Source organism: Podarcis bocagei (genome assembly GCF_964188305.1).
Source record: "Podarcis bocagei genome assembly, chromosome: 1".
NCBI classification, from domain to species: domain Eukaryota; kingdom Metazoa; phylum Chordata; class Lepidosauria; order Squamata; family Lacertidae; genus Podarcis; species Podarcis bocagei.
Genome location: NC_138125.1, coordinates 88,836,794 through 88,850,631, shown reverse-complemented (window position 1 = coordinate 88,850,631; position 13,838 = coordinate 88,836,794). Strand labels below are relative to the sequence as shown.

General features: G+C 42.8%; 1 protein-coding gene across 2 annotated transcripts in view; it reads left to right on the top strand.

The window, feature by feature from the left end:
• Nucleotides 1–12,075, top strand: part of NHEJ1 (non-homologous end joining factor 1) — a 112,887-nt gene extending 100,812 nt beyond the window's left edge. For both annotated transcript variants that reach the window (XM_081201689.1, XM_081201688.1), the window contains 3 exons: nucleotides 3,862–3,979; nucleotides 7,045–7,169; nucleotides 9,110–12,075. In XM_081201689.1, coding sequence (XP_081057815.1) covers nucleotides 3,862–3,979; nucleotides 7,045–7,169; nucleotides 9,110–9,190 — 324 coding nt within the window. In that variant the 3' untranslated portion in view covers nucleotides 9,191–12,075. The remainder of the gene's footprint in view (nucleotides 1–3,861; nucleotides 3,980–7,044; nucleotides 7,170–9,109) is intronic.
• The last annotated feature ends 1,763 nt before the right edge of the window (nucleotides 12,076–13,838 follow it).

Below are 13,838 nucleotides of genomic sequence, written 5' to 3'. Positions count from 1 at the left end.
TCCCTCTTGTGGGGTATGAAGGGGACAAAGGTTTATCTAAACCTAGGCTCCTCTCAAAAGCAAGTCCACCCACTACTCCCTCCCTGCAAACAAGTCCACTGTTCCTCAGGAAAAGAGCAGGGGTACTGCAGGAAAAAGCATCTACAGAGGAACAGATTGAACAAGATGGCTCAAGCAGGCAAGCCAAACCATGTGCTATAGAGAAAAGCACAGTTTGTAGATGCAATGACCATTAACAATTGCTCAAGTCCCTGGCAATCCCTTCCTTTCATTTTCCTTAGTGGTATACCTCTGGCCAATGTGTTTGCCTTCTCCTTTTAGAGACATGCAGGAAAACACACAGTAGTTCTGTTCTGTTTCTGTTTTGAATATGGTATTCTGGACCATATTGTATCAGTGAACAGGGTGAACGCTCCCTAAAATTGCTGAGGTATTGAATTATACTGGGTGGATATAATCACACTGTCACTATGAATAGGTCATAACACTAGGTTTCATTTGAAAAAGCACCTCCTTCTAGCCTTCATGGCTGTAAAAGGTGAATGCAGCATTTGCCAAAGACTCTGTGGGCCTTTCCAGTGGTTGCACATATTATTCTGGATGCTTGTCAACTCAGTGCCATAATGTACAACATAATGTGTGGGGTGGGGCAGCTTTATTTCAAAGGAGCAGCTTTTCATTATGCTCGTATTGGTAAAATGAGATATTTGTGTCCTCCTTTGCATAGCCTCCAAAGAAAAGAGAAACAAAATCATAAAGTGTAATAAAATGGTGAGAGGCTGTGCTGCAGGCACAGTTGTTAAAGGGCTTCATGGAACAGCAAATGAGTACTCAAAACTTCCAAGTGGTAAGGAGAAACAAAAAATATGATAACATCGGCATGGCAAAGGGTTGTCACTCATCTCCAGTCATGTTATGGGCCATAGTCAGTAGGTGCCCACAATCCTGCAGCATTTGCAATCCAAATGTGTGTATGATTAAGGGAGACGAGTGGTTGCATTTGCTGTGTGGCATAATATTATTCTTTCAGTACTGGGAATATGTGATTTTCCTGCAGCAGAAGCACTTTGAAGGAAAGTGTCTGGATTCCTCAGAAGAACCAAGTAACATAAGCACATACAAATAAAAGCATTTTCTGTGAAGGCTTTGGTTACACTGGAAGGGCCTTTCATTAGCAACTGCAAGAATAAGCCTTTTCATCCTGTTATTCCCTGTCATAGCCTATAGGTTCATTTCCAATACTCCTTAACTGCCTACCCTTGGTGATTATATCCTCTGCATCCCAACCTCCTTGCTTTCTTTAACAGTACTTTTGCCATCAGGACAGCTTAATTTGGTGTGTGTGGTCATCTCCCAACTGTGTAGTTGCCTCTTCTGTTGATGTGGAACCATTTACTTCCATTGAACCCAAAGTGATAGATCAAAGAGCAGGTGCATTATTTATATCATTTGCAGAATGTGCTCTAGTCACAATGCAATGGCAGAGCCTTTCGTCTGAACTTGTAGCAGGCAAATGTCTGCTCATTTTGGTGAAGGAGAAACACACGCTTGCATTACAGTGAGAGTGATTCATATGGACCCAGCTTCATGTCACAAACCTCATGTTGTAGGGAAGGAAGTTGATAGGCAGAGTCCCACTACTCTGCATCGTGAAGCTGAGGCTTCCATTCAGACTTCTGTACACAACAGAAATTGATGACGTCAGATTATCCCCAGATTATTTTACATGACTTCTGCCACTCAGTAGGATATCTCCCAAATTAGTGATCCCAGCCTCCTTTAGTTCCTTGGACCTCACATTAATATTTTCTAGGATGTTGGCATTTGGATAGAATAGGAAGATCTCCACATCTGAAGAATAAGCTCACCTCACCCCACCACATGTAGTGGAATATCCTTGTAGCTCAGTGACAGATCAGCTGCTTTACAGGAAGGTTCTGGGTTCAGTTCCTAATATCTCATCTTGCAGAGGTGGGGAAGACCACTGCATGAAGCCTTGAAGAGTGGTTGCTAGTCAGAGCAGACAATACTAGGCTATACTGGAGCAATGGTGCAACCCAGTATAAGGCAGTTTAACATGTTTAATCTAATATATGCAAATGACCAGTTGCCAGAGGGAAGCTGGAGCCCTACTTGATGCTCAAATGGTCCTGAAAGAGTTTAGGGTGGTTTGGGAGTTGTATCAAGACCTGTGTGACATTCCTCTCTCACTCCCCACCCCTTTCTGCCAGCCTGCTGTCCCCTCTACTATTAGCTGGGAGCCTTGTGCCACTCCTATGGCCTGGAGTGGGAGGAGTGGGTGACAGGCACTGCCTTTGGACTCTGGCCTTGAGCAGCTCAGTGGGTGAGTGCCTGGAGAGGAACTGCCCTGTTATCTGTTACACTTTGTTCTCCCGACTGTTTGGGTGTGGAGCAGGCACAGTGCACAGAGAAGTTATCTCTGGAAGCCTTTGAAATGCAGGCAGCAGGCTGGGCTCACTGTGTTCAGGGGTGGGTGTAGGCCTTGTGCCCCTCACCCTGTGATGATAGCTCTCCTCACCATTTTGTCATAAAAGAGAGGGGGGGACTGTTTCACAGCTCTTCCTTATCAGTGTGTGTATCTGGGTGCCCAAACTTTTTTCAAAGTGAACATGTGTGAGGGCTGGCCAATGTTGTTGAGCTTTTTACAATTTCACCCCAAAGTTGTTCAGCTTTTTTAGGATTGAAGTTTACCTTGAAGTTGCTGGGCTTTTTTGAAAAGGATTTTACCCCAGGACATATACTCCCACGGGGGCTGGATTAAATTGATCAGCGGGCTGGATTAGGCCCCCGAAATGGACTTTGCATATGCCTGGTGTAGGTAGCAGCAGCAGCAGCAGCAGCAGCAGCTGGGATCTCCTCCTCCAAACACTGTAGCTACCTCCTTTTGGATCTGGTGAAACTGGGCATCTTTCCCATTTCATTCTAGCTTCCAGATTGAAAATTGGAAATCCTTTCATGTATAGTGAGAATTTCCCCAGGAAGTGATACTCAAAGCACTGATTGTTTCGCAGTGAGAGCCATTGCAAGAATTAATCTATGAGGCTCCTTATATCAGGTCAGTGTTTTTGTCCATCTAGCCCAATATTGCCTGCTCTCCTGAATATCAGGCAGAGATCCCTGCCCTCACCTGCTACATCACCCATTTAACTAGAGGTACCGAGGATTGAACCTGGACCATCTGTATGCAAAGCATGTGCTCTATCACTAAAATATTATCTCTCCCCAATTACGGCTGTTTAGTATGCAGTACAACTACTGAGATGCCTTTCCTATCACACGCATTATTGGTAACACTGTAGTACAGAATCAGCATCCTTCTAAGTGCCTATCTGGTGAGCTGCACAGTGGTACCTTGGTTCTCAAACTTAATCCATTTCGGGAGTCGGTTTGACTCCCGAAACCAGTGCTTTTTTCTGGGGGGATGCAGGGGTACACATACCCCTAAACATTTTGTGAATCTAAGTTTGGCCTCATTGAGGGGCAGTATTTCAATATCAGTAGGAAAATGAGAGTACCCCTAAAGAATTTTTGAGAAAAAAGCTCTGCCCAAAAACATTCAAAAACCAAGGCACGGCTTCTGATTGGATGAAGGAGCTTCCTGCACTCACGAGGAAGCCGTGTCGGACGTTTGGCTTCCAAAAAACATTCGCAAACCAGAACATTTACTTCCTGGTTTTCGGCGTTCGGGAGCCGATTTGTTCAGAAGCCAAGTCATTTGAGTACCAAGGTACCACTGTAGTTGAAATGAGGCTGTCTTGTATTGTGTAGTCTAGTTTCTTGTATTCCCACCTCTGACATGCTTCATAGCTAGCTTGACATGCCTCCCCTTTTGCTTCACAGATTTTGCCCCAGGCTTGCTGCCTGGGAGATGGGCACCAATTCACTTCTAACCTGAAAGAGCTCTATGTGTCAGTGTCCCAAAAGCAGGCTAGGGCAGCTTGCAAACGGCACTGGGAAGGTGAGTAAATGAATCATGCAATGGGAAGGATGTGTCTACTGCAACACTACTCTTGTGAAGATAGGAATACATCTGGCAATGGCCATAAACAGGAATAATCTTAACTTTGATGTTTTTGAACTGCCACAAAATAGCCATGCAATTTTTCTGATGCATCTCCAGATGGGCTGCTTCTAGCTCAAAAAAAGAAAGAAAGCTAGTCTACCCACAAGAGAGTGAAACAACCTCTTGATGTGCCATTTTTATGTGTATTATTCTCTTGTACAGTCTTGCCATTTCTCCTTGCAATTCCTGCTCATCTGTCTTAATCACTGGCCACTCTGGCCATTATCGTTCATGCTTTAGTACAGGGATGAGGAACCTTTTTCAGCCCCAAAATCACATTCCTTTCTGGGCAGTCTTTCAAGGGCCACGTTCACATGTATTGCTCTGTTCACTTTTGCCTTTGGCTCCTGCCCACCACTGGCACGTATCTTTGTACAATAGGCTAGAATCTATACCAGGGGCTGCCAACCTTTTTGGACTTGTGAGCACATTTTGAATTTTGAAGAAATACTGGGAGAGCCAGTCACAAAATAACTGCTGTTGGAGGACATGACATAACACAAAATTAGAGAGCCAACCACCCCCAACAACCTGATGCTTACACAATATCGTAACTAAACACTGGAAGAACCTATCGGGAGTGAACATAGACCATGGGTACCGAAATTTGTGGGAAACCACGCTACTAGAGAAGTTAACCAACAAACTCAAACTAACACAGGGACAAGCAAAGGAGGACGCCTTCACCTCGGTGCATAGCTGTCAACGTTTCCCTTTTTTAAAGGGAAATTCCCTTATTCCGAATAGGATTCCTTGCAAGAAAAGGGAAAAGTTGACAGCTATGTCCCGGTGTGGTTCCCCTTTATCACAAACACAGCACAACGGGACAATGACCTATCCCCCCACAACAGCATAAAAATCAATATGGCTTGCCTGACCCAACAACCTAGCCCTCCCCCCAAAAAACAAGCCACACTGCATTCAGCTGAATGAAATCAACCAAGCTTGGGAACCCCTAACCCAGGCTTCCTCAGCCTTGGCCCTCCAGATGTTTTGAGACTACAATTCCCATCATCCCTGACCATTGGTCCTGCTAGCAAGGGATTATGCGAGTTGGAGGCCGAAAACATTTGGAGGGCTGGGGTTTAGGAAGCCTGCCCTAACCTCTCGCATTATCAATAATAAATAAATACATAAACAAAGGACCTATCCATGTGATGCTGACACAACCCACCTAAACTAATACAGTAATAGGCAATAGAATAAAAGAACAATACCCCCCAACTCCCTCCCCCCCACTCCTTTCCCCCAAACTGCAATATGTCTATGACAAAAGGGTCTCTCACCAAACATAAACGAACTGTGAAAAAGACTATGAATTGAACGTGGAGACAATAGATGTACCTTTCCCTGTTTATCTGTTTGCTTTCTAAAACAAAAACTACTTCATAAAAACTATTTTTTTAAAAAGGAATTTGCACATTCTGCCCCATAACCTCCTTTCTAGAAGAGCTAGAGACTTTCTTTAAAAAAAAAGAAAAAGTGAAAGCTCAGAGTCTGTTGCACCTGCCCAGGCACACCATTGGAAACCTTCACAGACACCATGGTAAAGACCCCTAATTTATACACTTGCACACCCTTCTCTATACTCCATGTAGGCAAGGAAGAGTCAATCAGTGTACAAAGAGACATTAAGGCCAGGCAAAAAGACTTCATGATCTGAAGGAAGGCCAGCAAGGGTTATAGCCTGGGGAGGGAGTGTGGTCTGGAGAGAAGCCTGGAGAGCTGCATTTGGTGTTAGACATGGGGTTCCCCATCCCTGCTTTAGTTATTCCAAGGTTGGATTGCCATAATGCACTCCATATGATGCTGCCTTCAAAGTCTATTCAGAAGCTTCAGCTAGTACATAATGCAGCTACTTGCCTGTTGATTGGTGCCTATCAGTATGGTCCTATATCACCTGTTTTGAGGCTTCTGTGCTCATGGGAGTAGCCAGGGGGCGGGGTGTATGTGTGTGAAGCTGCCTCCCGCTTAAATCAAGTAAATAATAAAAATACTTAACTAACTGACCTATAACATTGCAGATAGCTCAGTTCTGCCCCCCCCCCAACATAAATCCTGTTCCTGCTAACATAAATCCTGGCTATGCCCATGTGCGAGCTACCTGCCTATTTGATTCAAGCCCCTGTTCAAAGTGCTGCTTTTTAACCCTTTAAAGCCCTCAAATGCTCGGGTCCTGATTATCTTAGGGAAAGTCTCCTTCCCTATGCTCTCTCTCCTGGCAGTTGAGGTCTTTACAAGGATCAGTGCCTTTTCAGTGGCAGTCCTAATTCTTTGGAATTATTCCAAAAAAGAGACACACATATTTTCCCCTTCTGTCCTTTATGGAAGCCAATAAAAATTATGTTTCAAAAAGTGATCAAGGACTGATTTCTTCTATGACTGCTACTGTATGTACTCTTGCTGACTTTTTATTCTTTATTCTTTTATTGTTGAAGCTTTTAATTTTGTAAAATACTATGAAATTTAATGAGCAATGCTATACATTTGGATAACTAAATAAAACGTAGTCATATTTGCCTTCCCTACTGTTAGTGTTCCCCTGCACATTTCAGTATGGCCCAACTCCTTCCAGCTGTTTCCATTTACAAGTTTTAAACTTATGTAAGTGGTATAGAGTGAGGATGTGAATTATCTTCCTTAGATGTTGGAGGGAGGATAGACTTGTGGGTTAGTTGCTGCTGCTACCCCCCAGAATCACATGAAGCCAGAAGAGATGGCCTCTTGTTAAACTAAAATTATCCTTTCCCGGGACACTACTGTTGTTACTCTACAGCTCTGTGATCTTAGGGGGAAGGATTTATATTTCTGTATAGGTAGGTACCTAGGTAGATAGGAGATGTCAATTTACAAAAATATATTTATTTGATTTCTATCCCTTGCCCCCTGCTCTTTCTTATGTACATTGGCCTACTGAATTCCTCGCTCCCATGTATGTTGTTTTTATTTGACACTATCAGGAGACTGTGAGAGTCCTGAACATGCCAGCTTCCAGGACCTTTCCCAGAAGGCTGCAGATTTGCCAACTGAGGAGAAGAAGACTGAATCGCAGTCAGCAGCTGCACAGTGTACACAAGACACAGTGGTGAGAGGAGCCCCTCAGCGTACATGTGGGAATGGGCCAGGGAAGGGATAGATGTATGAGGATATGATTCGGGGTAACCATGCCGTGAATGTGGATGGAGAGACACAGGAACTTTCCCAGAGATCCTGATGCATCTACTAGATTTTGCAGCTCTGTTATGTTATATAGTGGTCTGCCAGCTCCACAGAGGTGTGGCGGAGTAAGCAAACCATAGGTTGCCAGCACATGTATGTCCTGCAATCTTGGGATAGAAAGGGGCAGGTGAATGTCTACAGTTTGGCAACAAACACAAGAGAGTGTGAGGTGCTGTTGCTCACCGCTTACTGAATACCAGCTGTGGGTTGGGGGTGCGTGGCAAAAGGCTTGTCAAGGTATATTTGTAATGTAAATAGGAGAGGAGGAGAGCTCCCTAGCAGCAGAAGGCATGGGAAAAGTGGTGCCTTTTTCTGACTCATCCCAATGGTCCACCAAGGACAGTGCTCTCTACTCTGACTGGCAATGATTCTCCAGGGTTCTTGGCCAAAGGTTTTCCCCATTACTGCTACCTGATGCCAGGGTTTATATCTGGGGATCATTTGCATGCAGAGCATGTGCTCTACCACTAAGCTATGGTCCCTTCACTTAGACATTTTAAAATGTACATCTGCCTTCATCCTTCTGGCAGCAGTTTCATAGGGATTCATACTGGGAGCCACAGGAGCTGTGCAGTCACCCATCGAGGATGTGACCAAGGATGGCAGTGCAAACAATGTTATGCTGGAGGACAAATGAATTAGGAAAAGTGTTGGGAGGTAGCTTAATAGATTAGGAGGAGGAGGCTCTTCCAGGCAAGTGGAGTAACATGCTGTTGGTAGAAGAAAGACTTAAAAGGGTAGATGGGTTTTACAGAATAAGGAGAAACTAATGAGAAGGGGAGAAAACAGGAATTGAAAGCAGACCTAAGGCCTAGTTTGCTGAAGCAATATGGTTGCCACTTTCATATTATTCTATCCCGCAGTGCTCCAGTGATATGTGAAGCAGCAAAGTCACATGGGAAGAGAAGATCATGTACTGACCCTGCCAGCGCATACAAATTTTTGAAAGCTCATAAAATGAGGATGGCATTTGTGTGTGCGAGGAGTTAAGTCGTTTGCCAGTAGTGTTGTTATAGGCACTAGGCAATAAGTGTATGTGACATTCATACAACTGCATTCCAGACAGCATTCCAGATTGCAGTGACTGGGAGAGAGAATTACATTTCCCCAGTGATTATATATTGCATTTTGAGTGCTAGAAAAATATGATGTTCCATCACAGCGGAGCTTCCTAATGGAAAGGTGTCTATCCCTGTTACAAATGAGTAAAAATTGCACGTGTTGTATAAATAAGTGAATATATAAGTTTGGCCATGTGGAAAAACAATAGTACTAAAATGTCAGTGCAAAGCAAAATCAAGATTTGATTTACTGCATGAAAAAGAGTAACTAGAGAGTCCTTAGGAATGTAGTTTTCATATAAACAAAGGGGAAATGGCATAGGCAAGGGGGTCTTGGTCAATCCAAACCATGCTTCACCATCCCCTTACTGAGTGCCCTGCATCAAGAGGACTAGCTGGTGTCTGGAGTAGGGACTTCCCTTGTTCACTGTGAGATTGTGAAACTCATGGATGTCCTGTGGACTCCTCCAGCTTCTTTTTGCCCCACAGATGTAACCTTCATAAGTTAGATATACAAAAGACACATTTATCCCATGACCAACCAACATTACCATGTGCTACTGCCAGCTACTTGCTACTGTTCACAACCCATGCAACAACTGTAAGCTCTGTGTCTGGATAGCCAAATGCTCGAAGTGAATATACCAGAGAGATCCTGTGGTGTGGCTGTAATTGTTTTTGTTTGTTCCTACTGATGAATTGATTTGTTAACTGATTGGTTCTAACTATTGCCTCTTCTTTCCAGGTACCTTCCTCCCAGACCCAGAAGGTTCATTTGCCCATTGCCAAGAGCAAAAGGAAGAAGGCAAAAGGGCTATTTGGCTGATGCAAATGACTCTTCCACAGAGACAGAAATGCTGTTGTTGTATTGAACCTCTCCCTCTTCCTGGAACAACTGTAAGAGAGATGGACTTTTCTCCTCCAGAATACAGCTATGCCACTCTGTTCCTTCCCTCTCCCCTCTTTCTTGCCATGTTGGGCACCATAGTGAGCAGTATCCCCTTCCACACTACAGCTGTCTATTGCCCTACCTCTGCTTATTTTTTTCTTATTTTCTGGAGTACAGATACTAGCCTTGAAACTTGGAGATGATGCATTCAAAGTAAAAAGCAGGGAAAAGAAAGTGGACAGTGATAGGAATCCAAGATTGATAGTTATCTGGGCTCCTACTACACCTATTCTGTCCATAAAATCTATACCCCACTTTGTTAATGTGTGTGTAATGAAGACCTTGGATAAAAAAGTTGGGCTTACTGATGCAGTGTCTTTTACACATGCACTATACAATGCAGCATTGCCAGCATCAATCAGCTGAACCACATCTTCTTTTTTCTACAAGCTTACAGCCTTCTTGGTGGTAGATAAATGTTTAAGAAGGATGTGGACATCGTCTAACAAAGGTGCAAAACCCAAAGCAGGGCATGGGTTGGGGTTGTGTTGGTCTGTGTGATTTGCATGGTCTTTCTTCTGTCTCTGCACAGAATCTATGTCTCTTAATCTGTGTCTTCCTTCTCTTCCACTCAGCACTTGCTTCCTCTCATCCTTTGTTTAGTTCTACTCTATTTTTCACAAAATATACTGCAGAGGATTAAATTTTGATGAAATGAAGGTACATTATACTGATTCAAACAAATTCACACGAACATAATTTTAGCCTGGGCTCCACTTTCCTTGATGCAAACATTTGCTTTTTGAAGGCACAGAATATTCTCTTCCCTAAATATCTAATGTTCAGTCTGTGAAACCTTAGTCCTTTGACTGATCAGACTTTTCCTGCCCTTATAGCTAGAGATAGGACATAACCTTCTACCTTTATTTTTGCACAGAGGCAGTCCAAGGGATGCTGGTGCCTGAGGTAGAAAAATGACACCTTCCCTAATAATAATAATAATAATAATAATAATAATAATAATAATAATAATAATTTAAATAATAATTTAAATCTTTTGCTGCCTATCAATATTCCAAAACTTGCCATATACAATGTCTAACAAGAAGTTTAGAACTGCAGCACCCAGAACTCGGAGCACATATGGGGTTCTCTTGGACTTTTTGTTTAATATCATCATGTTTGTAAGCTGAAGTTCCACACATCCTGAAATATTTTCTGCAACATAGATCTACACAACTTTGGACTTGCCAAGCTGAATGACATCTTTCATCTGAGGATCACAGGGCAGTATTTTTAAAAATCACCTTTCTGCCCCATACGAGTATAAGGGCTCACTGAGATCTCAGTACATCTATTGCTTTTGCTATTTGAGACCACAAGAACAGTGGGGTTGTATAGTACCTGGCAATGATAGCATTAGGCTTCTGGGCTCTGTTTGGCTTGTGCGGTCATGAGTTGTACAGGACTGTGCTGTAAACCCTTCTTACTCATACAGTTCATTACTACATAGTCCTGTCTTCACTAGAGTACAGTTCTCTTCTTGCACTGACTTTTACTCCATTCTTATGCCCTTCTTCTATCCTTCAACCTGCAGAACTTCACTATACCAAACCTCCAGATTTTTATAGCAAATGTTGTGTCATTTGATGCCCATGAAGTCCTAGTGTTGTGAAAGGAAGCAGTTTACTGTAGCTGCAAAGCAGGCTTCTAACATACTACCCCCTCATACCTGCTTCCAGGATCAAAAGGCGAATAAAAACAGATTGCTCTTGGCCAAAGGAATTACAGGCTATCATTGCAAGCAAGCTGGAAAACCACATCCTAGAGGCCAGAAGGGGAAGAGGCTTCTGCCATAGCAAGTGATGCTAAAGAATTACCTTCCCCCAAATGCTGTCCTGCCCATTTTGGCTGTCAGTCAAGTAGTGCTCATGCTGTCCTGCTGGGCCACACCCAATAGCCACAGAACCATTCACAATGAAATTAACTCCTCTGACCTTAGAGGGAATTAAGCTAAAAAGTCTCTTCCTTTTCCTCCCCAGTGAAGCCAGAATACTTCAACTCTGCTGCCTGTTAACAAGATACTGATATGAAAAATGAAGAAATAGTAGATGCAGAGTTCTAGAATTATCTAAAGATTCATCCTAACATATTGGGGTTTGTCCACTGACATTGTGCTATGGTTCCCACTGCAGAAACAGAGGGACAAAAATGTTTCAGTGAACTGATTGTAGAGTCTTAAATTGATTAACCAGAACAGTACAGTTTTACATTACTGAATGTTTTTAAAATGAAATTTGGAGTTTATGAAATCTTGAAATCTGGAGTCTTAAATTCATATTTTGAAACATATAGAATGAGTGATTACATAATATATAACTTAGTGGTCTGGGAGGGCACATGCTTTGCATGCAAAAGATCCCGTGTTCAATCCCTGGTACCTCCAGATAGATTTGGGAAATGCACCTGTCTGGAACCCTGGATAGTCAGCCACTGCCTGTCAGTGTACAATGTACTTGCAGTCAGTCTTAGCTCCCTAGTTTATCTAACACTAATTTTATACTCAAATTTCATACCCCTCCATTTCTATTGTTGACATATCTGTCTTTTAAAAGTAATTAATATGATTGTGTTTATTACATCTGAATATATATTGGGGGGAGGGGGAAAATTGTTGAAACATAGAGCCCCTCCAGATGTCTTTTTTACTGCACATTCATCATGAGTTGCCCCCAATGTGTTAATGGTGAAGTTGTACATGATTGCACTTTCAATAATGTGCCTGTGAATGTTCCAGGGTGATTAAACTAGATTAGTTGCAATTGATGCTTGTCCTGCGCTTTCTTGATAACAATTCTGTAACTTCTTGTACTACAAAAGTACCAACTTCCTGTCTTCATCCACATGGGTAACACACAGCACATAAAACTCCAAACATAACAAACAAAACCCCAAGCCCTAAGCCTACAATTTCAGGCAAAGGAAACATGCCTGTAGGGGAAGTGTGCAAAGATTTGTACTGAGACAGTAAGGGACAAAACTGCACATCTCCTGATACAAACTGAGGAGGCAGACAAACATCTTTTCCCCCCTCCCCAAGAAGTCGGGGGCAGCTTGAAAGAGTGAACACTGCTTGGGTATGTATACTCATTCCACTGTTATCTTTGATCCAATAAGTGTGGCAGGCTTTTCATTTTTGAAAAAACCTGCACAACCTGTTTGAACATAAGCAACAACATGACAAAAGGGACATGTTTGTACACCACAAGAAGCAAAGCCTCTTTCAAACCACTTTCAACTCTCTTTAAAACAATCATCTGGCTCCTGTCTGAGGATGTCCTAGAGGCTGTCATTCCAAGCAAACACGCTACAGGCAACAGGCAGAATGGGTGTGAGCTCTGTCTGCAGAACACAGTCCCTGACCACCACACGGCCCTGCCCAAGTGGTGCAGCCCAGACAAGCATCTGCATTTGTCATTAAAGAGACATCATCAGCATAAGGAGAAGTGAAAGAGTTTTTTGTAATAATAAAAAAAATGAAGTAGTGGTGTTCCTGTTCAGAGACTACTCCTGGCTGAGCTACTTTCACCTTTGCATTAGACATTTCCTGCTGGGAAATCAGGCGGCAAGTGACACTGGGAAGGGTCCAAAAGCAGCCATTGCAATTAGGACTTGGTGTATCATTAAGAAGGAGCATTCTTGCTCATCAGGCTAAGTAGCAGAGAGAAATGACACAGAGTATGCTGACAAGACTATGACATTATTAATTTGTTTGACAAGAGTTTAATGACAGCCACTACCATGACACAAAGTAATACTCAACTACTGTGTCTGTGCCAGTCACTCTAGTTTCATGTTAAAATATTATATTAACTGGTTTTACTATTAGCAGTGGAAGCCACTTTATGGTAAAACATCACCTTATCCATATACGGCACTTGACCAATCTGCAGAACTGGCACTGTTACAGGTGTCACATGATACTCATCTCACAGTGTAAGAAATAGATATTTTACTGTGGCAGCACCCACACTCCCACCCTGTTGGCATCAGGCAGGTGCCTTCACTGTACTCTCTTTGGTGCCTGCTAAAAATATTTTTGTTTAGGCAAGCCTATCCAGATATGTAGACACATGTTTTAATCAGTTTTTCAGCTTATCATTTACTTTAATTATTTTTAAATAGTTGTTTTTACTACTCAAATGAAAGCCCTGTAGAATTTGTATATAGAATAGTAGCCTTAGGGTCCAAAGCACTGTGTCCTGCCAAAATTGCATGTTTGTACAAGGTGTTTTCTAGTGTGTATCTTTTATATATATTTTTATTGCCACTTGTTTATTTTTACTTCTTGAAACAATTATTTTACAACTTAACTACAATTGTCTCTAAGTGGTGTACAATAAATAAAAAGGTAAAGGTAAAGGACCCCTAACCGTTAGGTCCAGTCACAGACGACTCTGGGGTTGCGGCGCTTATCTCACTTTACTGGCCGAGGGAGCCGGCGTTTTTCCGCAGACAGCTTCCGGGTCATGTGGCCAGCATCACTAAGCCGCTTCTGGCGAACCAGAGCAGCGCACAGAAACAC